General features: G+C 51.4%; 1 protein-coding gene across 1 annotated transcript in view; it reads left to right on the forward strand.

Annotated features, from left to right (window-relative positions):
* Positions 1–13,816, forward strand: part of NPLOC4 (NPL4 homolog, ubiquitin recognition factor) — a 52,393-nt gene extending 38,577 nt beyond the window's left edge. The window contains exons 13-17 of the mRNA XM_061144539.1: positions 2,511–2,582; positions 5,289–5,384; positions 6,540–6,656; positions 8,024–8,126; positions 11,541–13,816. Coding sequence (XP_061000522.1) covers positions 2,511–2,582; positions 5,289–5,384; positions 6,540–6,656; positions 8,024–8,126; positions 11,541–11,698 — 546 coding nt within the window. The 3' untranslated portion in view covers positions 11,699–13,816. The remainder of the gene's footprint in view (positions 1–2,510; positions 2,583–5,288; positions 5,385–6,539; positions 6,657–8,023; positions 8,127–11,540) is intronic.
* The last annotated feature ends 2,090 nt before the right edge of the window (positions 13,817–15,906 follow it).

Here is a 15,906-nt window from a genome sequence, read left to right on the forward strand (position 1 = left end):
GGAGTCTGAAGTGGACACACCTGCTGTCCCACCTGCCCTCTGCCCCTCCTGGCTATTAGCTCTCGGGCAGAGCAGCTTGTCCTCATACCCCTTTGTGCCCTCCGAGTGCTCTGGGGCCCGCTGGGTGCATGCACACACTGTCAAGCCTGGACCAGGTTCTGCTGGTCTTCTGCTTCTAACAAGTGCCCTTTAGGTGCTTATCAACTGCACTGTTTCCTAAATGGTGATTCTTTAAGAGATTTTGTCCTGAGAATGTTGGTTTTTCTTACTTTATCCTGTGAAGTCTCAGATCAAGCTGCTAGTTTCACTTATTGTCTTCTTGCCAGTTCTTTAAGGAGAAAAGCAATACATTAAGGATTTCATTCACCTTTTCCAAAGCAAGCTGGTGCCACCCAGTCAGTGAACTTTGCTGTTGTCCTGGCACAAAGCCTGCTTGCCTCTGAGTTAACAAAGACAGAGATCCCTGGATTTCTCGTTGATGTTTCTAGACATGACCGATGGCAGGTAGCAAAGCGTCAGGGACCTCGATTTCTGACTCTCCCAGTGTCTTGCTCCAGGTGGAGATAAAACTGCTGACACTTTGGTGGCTGCCAAACTTAGAATTAAGATGTCTTTCTCCTAGTGTATTCTGCCTGACATTTGCTAACGCCCATAAAAAGTAATTGCCTTTTAAAATGGTGTGTGGGGCTAGGGCTTGGCTGGCAAAAACATTTGAGTGAAAGCATGGGGGAGAGATAGAAGGTACCTGCTTTTCCTCCAGGGAAGAGATGGGGATACAGCACCTTTATTTTCTTGGGGAGCAGAAGGGTACAGTGGGGTAGTTAAATTTGAAAGAGAATAGCATGACACAAAAAAAAGAGAGGGGGGCATTTAGCAAGAAACATCCCTAGAGGGGAAGATTAAAGCGAACAGGTGCTGTGAAAATGTCTCTGCATATTAGAGCTTAATTAGATTTGAAGATGAATTCCAGACGGGCTAATTATGTGTGAGTTGTTGCAGGTTGTTTCTTGTAGGGGCAAGCATGTATTTTTGGAAATGGTGATGTAGTTTGATTGAGTTTGATTCCCGCCTCCCACCATGTTTCCTCCATTGAAAAACTACCACTTTTGGGGCCCAGGACCCATTCAGCAAGCCTCATATCTTGGGCTGCCAGTGTCAAAGCTGGTAGAGCCACAGAAAGCCAGGCCTACTCTATATGCTGCAGCAGTGAGCATGCGGAATGACCAAGGACTCTTGCCCAGGTGGAAGGGACAGGATTCCAGCCTCCGAGGAGGACAGACAGACAGAGTGGCCATTGTTTCCAGGAACCTGTCCTCTGCTGGTGCTCTTACTCCCTGTGTGGCTGGCTAATTGTGTTTGCTTAGATGTATTTGAACCATTTTCTGGAAGGGCAGAGGGGCACATGCTTGCTAGCAGCTCTCTGGGTTGTGAACCGAGAAAAGGTAGGGAAGGTGTGGGTAATCTGAGATGTGCTGTGGATCAAAGAGTTTAATATCTGGGAAGAAAAAAAGGAGCAGGACCGCTTGGAGCCTCTAGACTTCTCGTTAGGATAACAGACTTGGTTTAACGCCTGTGAACGTTGTCTCAAAAGACGGCATGGGCCTCTGACATCCCCAAAAGGTGTGATGTGCCGGGGTGGCACTGCGTCACCTGCGTGCCCCAGGGAGGTCTGCTTGGCATCCATTAAGGTCTGAGAGCCTTAATAAACATAAACTTTTATATAAGGTTCCATAATTGGAAATTATGGATGTATAATTTATATATGACTCAATGAATGATTTATATAATGTTAAGTGATGAGTTAGATAGAAAATATGATCCTCTCGCAGAATCTTTAATGAAAAGCGTTAGTTCTTATGAAATTTATTTCAAGAGCTCTGTTTGAACTCAGCATGTTTGACATAAATCAGATCTAATTGTCATTTTATGATTAATGAACATATGCTGGCCATTTTTCCCCATAATTAAACTTTATGTTCCATGCATCTGACAAAGCAAAACAAGTTTAGACTTTGACAGATTGGTGGTGGGGTTTTCATGTTTGCGTAGTAGTATGTGTACTTGTGTGTGTGTGTGTGTGTGTGTGTGTGTATTTTGTTAACGTGTAAGGATTAAGTTTCCATGAAGTTGGGTTTTCAAAGGTGTGAGGGAGGTTGTTAAGAGTTTGCATTCAGGTGTGAGACTAGGAGAGCTTATAGAGAAGGAGGGGGCACAGATGCGGCCTGAGGGGGATTGTTTCCAGGAACCTGTCCTCAAGGGAGCTGGGGTCTGTCTCCCAGAGCTTCAGCAGCAGGCTGGGGGGCGGAGACCCCTGTGGCCAAGAGCAAGTCTACTTTCTTGGGTCGTGGCCTCCAAGAAATGGAGTCATTGCAAAAATGTGCACATTTTCCTCTCTGCTTTTCATACACTTCAACAGGAATTGTAGTAATTTAAGGAGTGAGGCAAGCATGTGGACGGAAAACCCATCACAGGTTAGCACTCACACCCTGGACCTTTGTCTCCTGTTTCAGGACATAGACAAGTTTGGCAATGAGATCACCCAGCTGGCCCGACCCCTGCCTGTGGAGTATCTGATCATAGACGTAAGTGTGTGTCATCTCCCCGCGGAGGTCAGGACGGCTGGGGGAGGCCTTGAGAGGGCGCCGCTTGAACACCTGCCCCTCTGCCTGTACAGGATAGGCACGCAGAGATGTTTGAGTCACTGAGCTCCTGGCATCCCTGAAAAGCTAGAAACCTTAAGGGCTTTTCATTTTTTATTTCCTTAAAAACAACTTAAGGGGTTAATTTCTCCCAACCTACAGTGCTGCAGAGGACCACCGACGAGGCCAAGCAGCCCCAGAGGTCAGTGAGCCTCTCCCTGGCTCTGTGTGCAGGTTCTGCCCTGGCCACAGCGGCTGCCACAGCAAGGCTCATGGTGGGCTGCTGCAAGTCAGTCCTTAGGGCATACAGCCAAGACTCTGCCCTGAGTGAAGGGACAGCATGGTCTCTGGGAGGGCACTCGAGGAGCCAAGAAGGCACCTGCTACCGGCACACCTTCCCCAAGCCTCTGCTCCTTTCTGGAGGCATGCTCCGCTCACGGAGATGTGGTCGTATGCAGAGGGCAGCGCATGCTGCAGGACCAGAGCCTGATGCATTTGCTGCAGTCAGCGCTCTGTCCACAGGGTACGGGAGGTGGCTCATTTCCTAACTGCTGCCTGCCAGGATGAATTCAGGCCGCATTTGGACTAGGATGGGCATGTGATTCAGGCTGTAAAGTATCATTGCATTTGGAGCAGCGGGTCCCCGTGAGCCGAGCCCGCCAACGCTCCATTCCAACTGACAGCTCCCGAGAACATATTTATTACCTAGGCCATAAAGGCATCTGCTTTTTAGACTACCTAGGGTGTAATTAAGATGAAAACAGATTGATGGAGCATACACTTAGGAGGAGTCTACGTGATTTAAAGCCAGCTTCCTGAGGTCTTCTTTCCCAGTGGCCTCCCCACCCGTTTCCTTTCACGAAGGAGCTAAGCTCTTGCCTTAGTGCTGTTGCAGTAGCATTTGGTTGATGAGGAAGCATTCCACCCTGTGATACTCAAGTGCTCTCTTCTGTGGAGGGAGGTTGGAGCAGGTGCCCAGACAGGTGTGCTCACTCCTCACCCAGGCCCAGACCCCCACCTGACCAGCACATTCAACGACTTTAAATAAGCCTCGTGACCAGGTGGCCGTTTGGGCCTTCTGTGGAGGTGCTCCGCATGTGGGGGGGGGGGGGGGGCGGTGAGCCAGGCAGGCTGGGTGGGGAGAGGGTTTGAGCACAAAATTAAGTGCTTGACACCCTGCATCCTCTCCCCTGGGCTTCTGGGATAGTCAGACTGCTGTGTGAACTTGGCTCTGAAGTTCTCCAAGGGGCAGTTACAGGTCTAACAAATACTTCCCTTAATTCCACATTGACTTACTAGCGGGTCTTCTGTTGTTGCCAGTCCACTCCTTTATCTGCCTTCCAAAGGGAGGGGTGTGAGCCCGCCACAGGCCTTGTCTCTGCAGTGAGGTGGCCCCTCCGCCATCTCTAGAATCATGACAGCAGCTGAGACTGAGCCCCATGTGTGCTGCCTGTTCTGCGGGCTCCACATGTCTGGGCACACTTGATCCTCATGTAGCCTTAGGAGGCATGGGCTCTCCGGTCTCCGTATCTCTCAGATGAACCGAGCAAGGCCTCACAGGAGGACTTGGCACTGTGCTGTGTTCGCACCCTATGCCCTGAGGCCACGTGGTGTCATCCATAAAAGGCCAGCAGGGCTCGAGTGGAGGAGCTGCTGACGGCTCAGCTCACTGTCACAGCGCTGGCACAGGCACAGCGGGTCCTGAGCCAGCCAGCCTGGCACAGCTCGCTGCCTTCACTGATGCAGAAAACAGGCCAGAGCCACATTTTCATTCTTCAGAAATAGTCCCAAAGGAACCAGAATAGCTGTGCTAAATCTGGACGAGGTGTAATCTGCTGCTGCCAGTGTCATACTGCAGAGGAAGAGCTGCGTCAACCAAAAGATGGCTGATGGTGGTGCACACGTGGGTGCGTTTGTGGGGAGGGTCACCTGCCAGGAGGAATGAGAAACTGTATTTGTATTGATTTTTACACGTTTGCCACTGTCCCTGTAGTTACTATTGATTTTGAATTTTAAATGCCCTCTGTCGTTTCTGAAGCACATTTGAGACACTGCAGGGCTTCGGCTCCTCTTTGGACACGAGCTCCTGACTCCAGCCATCTTCAGGGGAGAGCCATGCCCTGCATCTCCCCGGCCTTGCTTCTCTTCCTGCCTGGTCATGCCCTGGCTCTATGGAGTGGTGCCTGGGAATTGGAAGGGGCCTCAGCCAGCTCGCTGGAGGGCACGGTGGCTTTCAAAACCGTCAGGAACTGATTCTGCACTTGCCCTCCAGACATGGTGGTGGGAACAGAGTTGGCTCCTGAGATGGCGCTCACGCCTCTGCTCTCTGCCGTGGCCCACCCTCTAACCCCCTCAGCAGTGGGAGAGCAGCTGAGGGGCCATCCCAGTGGAGATGGAGTTAGGAAACTGCCCACAGGTACCACAGTCTCACCAGCTATGAAAAATGATTCTTTATTTGCCTCTGAGAGTCACAGTTTCAGAATTTTCATTTAGGGGCTGTCCTAAGAGCTAAACATTCCCTTCAGGGTAGAACAGTTAGGACTTTGCTGCTGTGAGCAGCTCAGGACTCCAAGGATTGGTGTGCTCAGGGCCCACATCCCTGTTTATGACACAATTAATTTATCATGGGTTTGTGTTTTTGTTCATTAGATCACAACAACTTTCCCCAAGGATCCAGTTTACACTTTTTCTATTTCACAAAATCCATTTCCTATTGAAAACCGGGACGTATTGGGTGAGACCCAGGTAAGCTCCTTGTCTTTAGAAACATAATTTAAAGTCACTGCTGCTTGTTTATCTAGCGTCACTTGTTTTTCCAGAAAGTATCAAGGTTTCTGACTCTCATTTGTTCTTGTGACAAAGCCTGGTTAGGCTTTTTTCTAAGATACTGCTGATCGCATGAGCCCTCTCTAGGGCAGGGGCAGTGGATGAGCATAGAGGCAAAGCCCTCTAAGTCCTCAGGCCTATGGATTTGCCAGAAGGACCATTCTCAGGGGGCCTGTTTTATCAGTCACTTCATGTTCTCTCCCAGCAAGGTTATTGATTGTTGGTAAGCGCCGTCTTTTGTGGCGGTGTCTTGCTTTGCTGTGTGCTCTGCCCCCTACCTCGTCACCCTGCCATGTTTCTCTGGCCCCATCCGAGCCATGGGGCCTCATGTGGCCTGGGCACCTCGGCTCTCACCTGCACGTCAGACCCGTGAGAACTGCTCTGACTGCCTTGTCCTCACATCAGTGGGGACACATCAGTTCACACCTGTGAATACCCATCCCAAGTTGATCCCAGGCACTGCAGAAAGGGGCCTGGTTAAAGAATGTCTGCATCGAGAGCTTCTTCTGAAGCAGTGACTAGTGTCCAGGGCCTCTCTGATACTTCGGTTTCCTCACTGCCCACCTGACCAGGTGCTGGGGGAGGAGCAGAGCCACTGACTGGGGTAGCACCCTTGAATCTCCTGCTTCAGTCCTGTTGAAAGTGTTAGTGTCATATAATCCCCCCATCCCTCTGCCCCAATTCCTGCTTCTCACTACTCTGCTGCCCGGTCGACAATGCACCCGGACAGACGGGGCTTCTCGCAGCCCCACAGTGGCCCTTCCCACTCCCACTCCTCCCCAGAGGTGAGTTTGAATGTGTCTCGCAGCTGGGTCAGTTTCACAGACATGTTGCTAAAACCTTCCCGTAAGTCAGATATACTAAGAGCGTTTTCCTGGAAGTTTTCCTCTGCAGCTGCGTGTTCCTGTATCCCTGGCTCCCAGTAAATGGTTCTAGAAGGAGAGGGGGTGGGCCATCCCTCAGCGCTCAATGTGCTCAGTCCCATTTTTGTAGGACAGTGGCTCTCCTCCAACTCTGACCTGGGACCAATGGGTGCTTGTGTCTGTCTCCACCCCTCCATACCTGGCCCTCTAGGATTTCCACAGCCTGGCCACTTACCTGTCCCAGAACACCTCATCTGTGTTCCTGGACACTATCTCGGATTTCCACCTCCTGCTGTTCCTGGTCACCAACGACGTCATGCCTCTGCAGGTACGAGCCAGGTGGGCTTCCTGTCCTCAGACTGGAGCACTCTGGGCAGCACCGGAGCAGCTGAGGCCCCCTTAACCTGTCCTGTGGGCAGCAGCTTTGCACAAGGGCCTCAATAAGTGACTTTCTCAGTTTTAGAGTTTGCACTAGACTAGCTTGTTTGAAAGTGTCTGTCCTCCATGACGGAGGACAAATCATATGGGATGCAGAGGCCACTTAACTCTGTGTCCTTCTAGGGGGAGCATTAGAGATAAACAATTAAAAAATTCCTGTTGAAACAGTTTGAGAATCCCAGCCTCTGCTGCTTCCTGATCTCCCCTTCTCCCGAATCAGCTCTGGTTTATCGCCTTGGCCCAGAAGGTTGGCCAGCATCCAGGCCCCGGGCACACAGCTGCACAGTTGGCATTTTTAAGACGTGCTTTGTGGGGAGATGAGGGTGAAGTGTTACAGATGGCAGCTTCTTTCTGAGCATCACAGGAGCAGCGGGTCCAGTCAGGAAGCCTCTTGGATGGGTTATGTCGTGGCTGTCCTTTTACTTTGGCCCTTTTTCTGCCTGAGACCCAAGGAAACATTTCTACAAGGAGACATAGTAGAAGGGCGAAGCCCCTTCCTTCCGCTGCTTTTCTGTAGCTATTTTGTGTCCTGCTGGGTTGATCTTGTGTTTGTTTTTGTCCAAACTATTCACTTGTGATACTTGACACTGGGCATCCTGAGGCTTCACACTAGGTTTGCCTTCCCTGTTTAGCCCAGAGAGTTGTAGCTGCAGTCCCAGGGTCAGCTGCTGCCTGTCTGGTTGGGAAGGTGGTGAAAGCTTAGGGCCTTCTCACTGGAAACTGTGTGCTGTTGTTGCAGTCACCTGTTAGGAAGCATTTTCTGAAGGTACTGCCTGAGAGGCCCTGGAAGGCTTTGTAAGTTTCTAATTATAAAAGCTATTTAGTTCTCTGCACTTTTACCCTGGAGTTCTAGGTTGCAAAGTACACTGAGATATAGACGTGATGAGGACAGAGGACTGAGGGAGGTGAGAGGGATGAGGGTGGGCCTCATGGCCACGGGGCTCCTGCCCGTCTGCCTAGGCCCTCAGGAGAAAGGCTGTGAGCTGTGACTACCTAGGGGGTGGAGTGGTCAGTTCAGGAGAGAGAGCAGCACAGTGGTCACCTTGGGGCTCTCTGGGAAGAATTTACATTTTAGCTCAATTTAGCATTTCTCTTTATAGACTAAGTATGTGATGTTTTGCATTTCATAGTGACAGCCTGGGAGATTTTCGAAATTCCCCCTTCAGTGTGTCTTGATATTGGGGAGGAAAAACTTGTGAGCAAGTCTGTCCACTGTCAGTGAAGCGAGTTGGAACCTTCCTTTCTGGCTTCTTGCAGGACAGCATCAGCTTGTTGCTGGAGGCCGTGAGGACCAGAAATGAGGAGCTTGCCCAGACCTGGAAGAAGTCTGAGCAGTGGGCCACTATCGAGCAGCTCTGCAGTAGGTGTCCTCCCCTCCTGCAGCCCCCATGACCAGGGCTCGGGCTCCTGCCCTTCAGGCCCCAGTACTTCTTCCTGGGCCCTGGCAACCTGACCCCAGATGTATCCTGATGGCATCATGGGCAGTGGAACAAGCACAGACAGAACTTTGCTGGGGTCCACAGCTGTTTTTAATCACTGTAACATATGTGTAAAGGCCACACATCTTGGGTACATAGTTCCATGGGTTTTTGTACATGATTTAAGCATCTTAGGAATAGTTTGAAAGTCATTGTTTTAGGTGAACAGGAATTTCACACTCAACCTAAGTGCTGAGTACAGAGAGCTTTTGGGCTCCTCGGGGTTTTCTTTTCCCCTTTCCCCATCAATCCTCAGAGTATTCTTGGTGGAGAAGGAGGAAAAGAAAGAATAGAATTAGGGGATCTTGTGTCTCCAGAGTGAGAGCCTCCATTCATCAGCCTTGGGAGCTGCTCCCATACTCCCAGCGCCCTCGCCAAGAGCTCGAGAGGGTGGTGACCCTGGCGGCCCTTTTCCCTGTGGCTTTGAGAAAAACTGCAGTGCCCCCTGAAAACACACCTGAAAGTACATATAAAAAAGTGTTTAAACAGTTTCTCAATCTGGAGGGCAGATGCTTGAGCCAGAATTAGGAAACCCTCAGTGGAACCCAAGCCACAGGGAGCCCAGTGGGGTTCTTACTTTCTCTACACTGAGTACCTGGAAGTTCAGGGGCTGAGGAGCCTTGGTATTTATTGATCGTGTTGCTCTTCTGTTTAAGTTTTCTTTTTATATGATTCTGACAGCCAAACAGTAAAAGGGCTGGACATGCCATTTACCTCTTGTCCTCGTGTTCTGAAACAGAGGACCCATTGTTTCACCAAATTCCTATAGTGAAGCCCATGGCTTCATGTCCTTGGGTGGACAGTGTGAGGTGCTGGCCAGGGTCTCAGCTCCTGGTCCAGCTCTTCTACGTACTAGGCTCTCCCAGCCCCTGGTGTTATTCTTCAGATGCCTCACACAGAAACATTGACTGCAGCAGCTTTAATGGTTTGGAGCTCTCTCTCTAAAAAGAGAGCTCTAGAAAGAGCACATGGGAAAGCTGGGAAAGGAGGGTGTCTTGACCAGGAGGTTTTTTCCCTAGATAAGCACTGGCCCAGTTGGGAGAAAAGAAAACTAGGTCAGGAAAGGATTCAGTCTGAGCATGTGGTATGCCTTGCCATTCTCACTAGAAACTAATGAAAAGCTAGTGACCCCATAGGAGCTGGGTCCCATTGGCTCCATGCCTCATACTTAGAGTGGGAAGAAACCCAAACCTATGCCAAGCATCAGTCTCATACCAGCAGGATGATATGGTCTGGACCCACTGCCTGGAGCCTCTATTGGGAAAGCGCCTGTCACTTTGCTAAAATGTGCTGTGTGGTTGTCAAATGCTGTCAACAGATACACTACTCAAAGAACTCTGCTCACTGCACAGGGGTTGGTAACATAAATTAGCAGTGGAGTACCCTTTGCAGATGCAGAGTCACAGAACATGAGAGATCTCGTGACACAGTCCACTGATACCATGTAAGAGCTCTTTGCTGAAAGCTAACACTTTGCCAGAAGAAGAGCTAAATAGATGGTAAAGAAATACCATTGCTCTGGACTGGAAGGCAAGATATTTCTAAGATGTCAGTTTTCCCAAAATTAATTGGTATAATCTCAATCATCATTCCCCATAGACATATTTATTTTGCAAGGGAAGGGAGCGGGGAAAAGTTCTAAAATTTATCTGGGGTTGCAAAGGGCCTAGAAAACAATCATGAAAAAAGAAGAATGGAGACTTCTTCGTGGTCCAGTGGCTAAGACTCTGCATTCCCAGGGCAGAGGGTCCAAGTTCAATCTGTGGTCAGAGGACTAGAACTCACGTGCTGCAGCTAAGAGTTAGCATGCTGCAACTAAAGAGTCTGTATGCTGCAATGAAAATCGAAGGCCCCATGTGCCACAACTAAGACCTGCTGCAGTCAAATAAATATTAAAAACAAAAAATGAAGCTGGAGGACATGGACTGCCTGTTTTCAGTAGTAAGGCTGCCATGGTTAAAACAGGGTGCTCTTGGCATGAAAATAAATAGGCTGATGGGCCAGATGGAGAGTTGAGAATTGGGTGATAACAAGGCACCTGAACGATTACCTGAGGAGATATACCCTTTTTAGGAAAACAGGTCGAAGCAAATGGGTATCTGTGGGTAAAATGAACTTGGGACTTCTACAATACACCTCATATATAAAAATCAACACAGGACTTCCCTGGTGGTACAGTGGCTAAGAATCTGCCTGCCAGTGCAGGGGACACAGGGTTCAATCCCTGGTTTAGGAAGATTGCACATGCTGTGGAGCAACAGCCTGTGTGCCACAAATACTGAAGCCCATGAGCTCTAGATCTGGCAAGTCACAGCTACTGAGCCTGTGTACTGCAACAGGAGAAGCTAAAGATTAAAAAAAAAGAAGAAGAAAAAATCAACACAGGCTGGGACATTAGGTCTATCAGAGGCTGATAGACCTAATGGTAAGATCTACAACTATAAAGATATATGTTAAAAAAAAAAGTTGAATATGTTCAGGACCTTGAAGGTAGGACAGAGAAAAACACTGACTAAAAGATTGGTCAGGTGGACTTTATCAGAATGAAACACTTGGGCTCATCAAGAGATGTTGTCAAAAACTTGAAAAGGCAAGGCACAGACTAGGAGAAGATAAACTATAGAAGATGTTCCACATAAAGAGCTTCAGTAAGGTCACCATCAGTCATCAGAAAAGTGGAAATTAAATAAGCTACCATTAAAATAAATAAATAAGCTACCATTACATGCTGTGAGAGTGACTGAGATGCAGACACTGGCTGCATGGCATGCTCACACACTCCCAGAGCAGCTGGAACTCTCCCACGCCCTGGTGAGGATGACCCAGCCAGCCCACTACTACCCAAGAGACAGGCAAACACAGATCCCCACTAAGGTTTGTGTTAAGAATATTCGTAGCAGCTTTGTTCACAATAGCTTAAAACTGGCAGTGACCCAAGTGTGCATCAGGAGGGAGACAGATAACCAGAGATGCTCTTCATATGACGTACTGCTGCTCAGCAGTGAAAAGGAAGGAGCCATTGACATAGCAGCTGGGCGGGGGCAGTGGGCAGGTGCGTGAGTGGCCACCGCCGGCAGCTTTCTGCTCAGCAGACAGCAGCTTTCCCTAGCAGGGTTCCGTGTGTGAGAACAGGGGACCCAGGGTGGGGGCTCTCAAGCCACATTCGTCCACACCCATGGAAGTTGCTTTTCGAGTCCATTCCTGTCCTGATAAGCAGCTGTGCAGAACTCTCAGACGGGGTGGGACAGCTTCCCTGTGCAGAATGGATGAATACTGCTTCTCTTCCCGCCCCATAGGCACAGTTGGTGTGCAGCTTCCGGGCCTCCAAGAGTACGGAGCTGTCGGGGGCTCCACACACGCCGCCTCGTCCGCCATGTGGGCCTGTCAGCACTGCACCTTCATGAACCAGCCAGGCACCGGCCACTGCGAAATGTGCAGCCTCCCCAGGACCTAGGGCTCCTGGGCCCTGCTGGCAGAATGGGCCCACCCCAGCCCTCTCGGAAGCCGAGATTCTTGTGACCGTGCCCCACCTCAGCAGCCCTGAAGGCAAGGCGGGGGCATCTGCCCTGGGGTCTCTGACCCAGGAAGTTTCTCAGCACCAGGCTTCCCTGGAGAGAGGGAGCCAGGCTTGTGCTTTGCAGGCTAAAACCAGTCTCCTGGTGGAGGCACGGTGTGGCCTCACCCAGCCGCCCCGCAGCAGCCCCCACTGTGGTAGAAGGACTAGGTGCCTCTGAATCATCACCTGGAATCGAGGGGGTGGGAGGGCTCGCTGCCACCATCCAGCTTTCTTTTTTCCTTCCTTGGATGCTTTTTGTTCCTGCTCCTCCCATGTTTTTGGTCAGGAGCTCTTGGTGACCTCTGTATCCTGATGCTCTGGGGTAGACCCTGCCTGTGAGGGCCACCTCTTCCCCTTCCGGTAGCCATCATGCAGTGGAAATGCGTGGCCACGGGCTCATGGCCTCCCGTCCGCCTGGTCTGCAGGTGAATCTGCTGCCCGCCCTTTCCTGCTCCCAGCCAGTGTCCATGGGGGGTTTTAAAGTCTGCTTTGGTTGTAATAACAGTTAATCAGTAATTCCTGCCCAGAAGACTTATTTATTTTTTTTTTTAAGATAAAAACTGCATAAAAGGGGAGTGAGAGAGACTAGTTTCCACCTTCGTCCCTCCTTTAATGAGTCCCTGGAGGTGTGTGCAGCCTGGGTGAGTGGACAGGGGACCCACAGTCAGGTCTCCTCACAAATGAACCTCAGTGCCTGAGACTTTCCTGCCAGGCCACACGGCTGGCACAGCTGCAGACCCAGGACCGAGCAGGAGCCTGGTGGTGTCCCCCACTGAGCAGGCAGCCCCTCGGGCAGCCAACACTTGAGGGTGAGCTGGGTGGCCCCAGGCAGGGCCGGAAGCTCTGGTCCCTTTTGTCCCCACACCATTCCTTCCTGTTGTCCTGCCTAGACCCTGGCCTCTGACATGGCCACGTTACAAGCCAGGTCAGGGAGTAGGGAGCCTAGTTGTAGAGGGCTGTGGAGCTGCTGCTGGGTCGTGGGAAAGTAGGTACTGTGCTGAGGTGTGGGTCCAGGCCATCCCAGGACAAAGGTTGTGGTCAGACCTTGCACGTGCTCTAGGGTCCTGCATTTCTTTTACGGCTGGGTTCCAGTCTGGCCCTTCCCCAGGAGCTGTGACATCCTGATGCCTCTTTGCCTTAAAAAACCCCGTATCTCTGAGCTGCACTGCACCTATCCCCAGGAGAGGTGGACCCAGACACAGGCTGCTTGAGGACTTCATGTCTCTGTCCTAGGGCAGGACGCAAATGTCTGTGGCCCTCCCTTGCCCTTGGCCTGTGAACGGAGCACACCTGGGTGTTGTGTTCACTAGTGGCAGGGGTGTGCCTGGCACCTCCAGGTTGACCTGGCATAGGACGCTCAGTGGCCAGTGGTTTGGGCCTATTCTAGGGGGCACGAGGCGCAGAGCCCCGTTTCCCCAGCTCATCTGTGGCCACCTGCCAGAAAGCTGGGCGTGCGTTCTGGCCTAAGTCGCCTGCTCCTTTGATCAGACGTGAGTCTGCAGGGGGAGCAGAAGTGCGCTGACCTCAGACCTCGCGGCCCCCGCCGTTCCTCCTCCACTTGTTCTGGTCTTTACCTTCTCTTCGACCAATATCCTGCTCACCCTGAAGTTCTGGCATCTGCATAGTTCATTTCCTTCTGTCTTTTAGCTAAAGAAAAAGTATTGTGATTTCTCTGCATCTGGTTTTGAGTCACTCTGTTCAGTAATGCACTTTATTGTCCAAAGACAGTCAGCGGTCAACATAAAGGAGTGGGGGCACCCTGCCAGCAGACTCAGGCCCAGGCAGCTTAGCCATCCTCCTTTTACACAGGGAGGGGGCCCCCAGCCCCACCTGCATCCTACCTGCCCTCATGTGGACACACCCTCTCATGCCACCAGGCACCATAACTCAGCGAAGGGTGACTAGGTGCCCAACCTCCACTGACCAGTCTGCTCCCCATGCTCCTACTTGGGGTTTGCAGTAGCGTTGCCTGGATTCCAGCCCTGCAAGTGAACCAATAAAAGCACCTGAAGCGACTGCCAGCGCCCCGTTTGTCCTTCCTGGGCCCTGAGGCCTCTCCCTGCCCTGATCCTTGACCTGCCTACCTTGTCGGGTGACTTGATATCTGTTCCTCTCCACACGTCACTGTCTTCTGCTGATGTGTTTAGAGTATGAAGGATAGAGACCCCCTCCTGCCCAGGCTCCTCTGCCCTGTGCTCCCAGCGTGATGTCCACAGGAAGACCAGAGCCTTGCCTCCTCTGTGCCTTTCCTGCACCCTTCCCACCGTTAGCCATGTGGCTGCTCCTGGCCTTTGGTGGGTCAGGTGCAGGCAGCCAGGCAGCAGGTGAAGGACAAAGCCCAGAAGCCCGCAAACTTGCACAGACACGGGGGGAGCAAGACCTGGTGGGGACATGCTGCTTGGCCTGAATTGTCGAATGACAGCCTTCCCACACACCTCACAGCCAACTCTGTCCTTCGGCCACTGACTCACTGCTCCTTGAACATGTATATAAGAATCCCTACCACTGATGTCCAGGGGGCCCTAGGGTAATACAGGCCCAGCTTAGCTTCTGGACTGGGATGAGTGGCCTCAGCTTGCAGCTCCAGTCCTGTCCCTGAGTTTGCCTGCTTTTATTAGCAGTGTCCTCCCCTCTGCATAGCTCAGGCTGCTGACCTTGTTGGTTCTATGACGTGATGAGGTTCTGGAATATCCCCCTCCCTTCGAAATCAAGCAAATGGAGGGTACTGCTTGGAAATAGAACTCAGGGTCCTGCCACCCCCTTTCTTGGCACGTTCAACATGTTGGCATTCTATGTTGCTATGAGAAGTGATTGGTACTGCCTGTACATGCTGTCCCTCCCCAGTGCTGTTAGTAGTTTGTCCTTGGAAGACATACAGCCTCCACTTGTGGCATAGAGACCACTGACTGTCCACAGCATGCTTTGCTGTCTCACCACCTGCCACAGGCCTTCCAGGGACACCCACATGAAGGGCCTCTGCCTCTGCATCACCCCTGAGCTGGCTAAGCCCCTTGTTCATGTCTGTACCCTCCAGGGCAATCAGCATTCAGGGGCCCCTCACTGTTCAGGATAGACTGACGGTCATAAATCCTTGTATCACAGAGTGTGGGGTTTGCCTGGGTTTGGGCCAGGAGCCTGCTAGCCCCCCAGAGCCAAAGGGAGTGGGGCAGAGCAGTGACCAACTTCACAGTGCCTGGCCAGTCGGGGCCGAAACAGGGTGGTGAGGCCTGACTGGCTTAGCCCATCTTGCAGTCCACTTGCCCATATGGTCATTTTCTCTGGGACAATCTCAGTGTAGTTCCCTTGGTGTTGGAAGTCTGGGAGGACCAGAGTAGAAATTGGTACGGGCATGTCACCCACAAGGATTGGAGGTCATAACACAAGACAAGAACACGTTGCACTCGGGGGTGGGGGTTGGGGGGGGCGGGCAGAGGAGGAATTCAGAGTCAGAGTGGTGTGTCTTGAGAGGACCATGTCCTCACTTCAAATTCCAAAAACCAAGCAGGAGCTGGTCTTAGGGCAAAGGACAGACTGCAGATGGTGCACTCATGCTGGGTCCAACCCAGAAGCACAGTGGCTGTCCACTGCCCTGAGGGTTGAGCACCACCCTCAACAAGGGGGATTAGAACTTGTGCCACCGGTTTCTTGTTTTGGTAGGTACACCAGCCTTGGTGAGGTCAGCTTAACTCAGGCCCAGAAAACACTTGGCTGCTGGGCCCCTTCAACTTGGCCTGTCTGGCCACAGCCCCGCAGATGCCTCTTTCACTCATAGATGTGTGGCCTTGAGAGGAGTGTAACTGACCTATCTGCAGGCATCTTTCAGTGTCACTCTGATCTCAGTCTCTATTCAGAAAACTCTTGGGCCATCTGATCAGATCTTTCCTCAAAGCCGTGGAGGATAGGGTTAGGGAGAAGAGGTGTCTTGCCCTGTCTTCACCTTGACCACCAGGATGGACTGCTGGTGAGCTGTACCCGCCCCCCTTACCAAGACCTAACCAGTGATTTTCTTTATGGTCTTCTGCCCTCAACCCAGAATTCCTCTGGCTTACCCCTTTTCCCCACTGTCCAGTCAAACCAATACACCCACAGACAGTTCAAGCATTAAA

Source organism: Dama dama, chromosome 5, assembly GCF_033118175.1.
Source record: "Dama dama isolate Ldn47 chromosome 5, ASM3311817v1, whole genome shotgun sequence".
NCBI classification, from domain to species: Eukaryota; Metazoa; Chordata; class Mammalia; order Artiodactyla; family Cervidae; genus Dama; species Dama dama.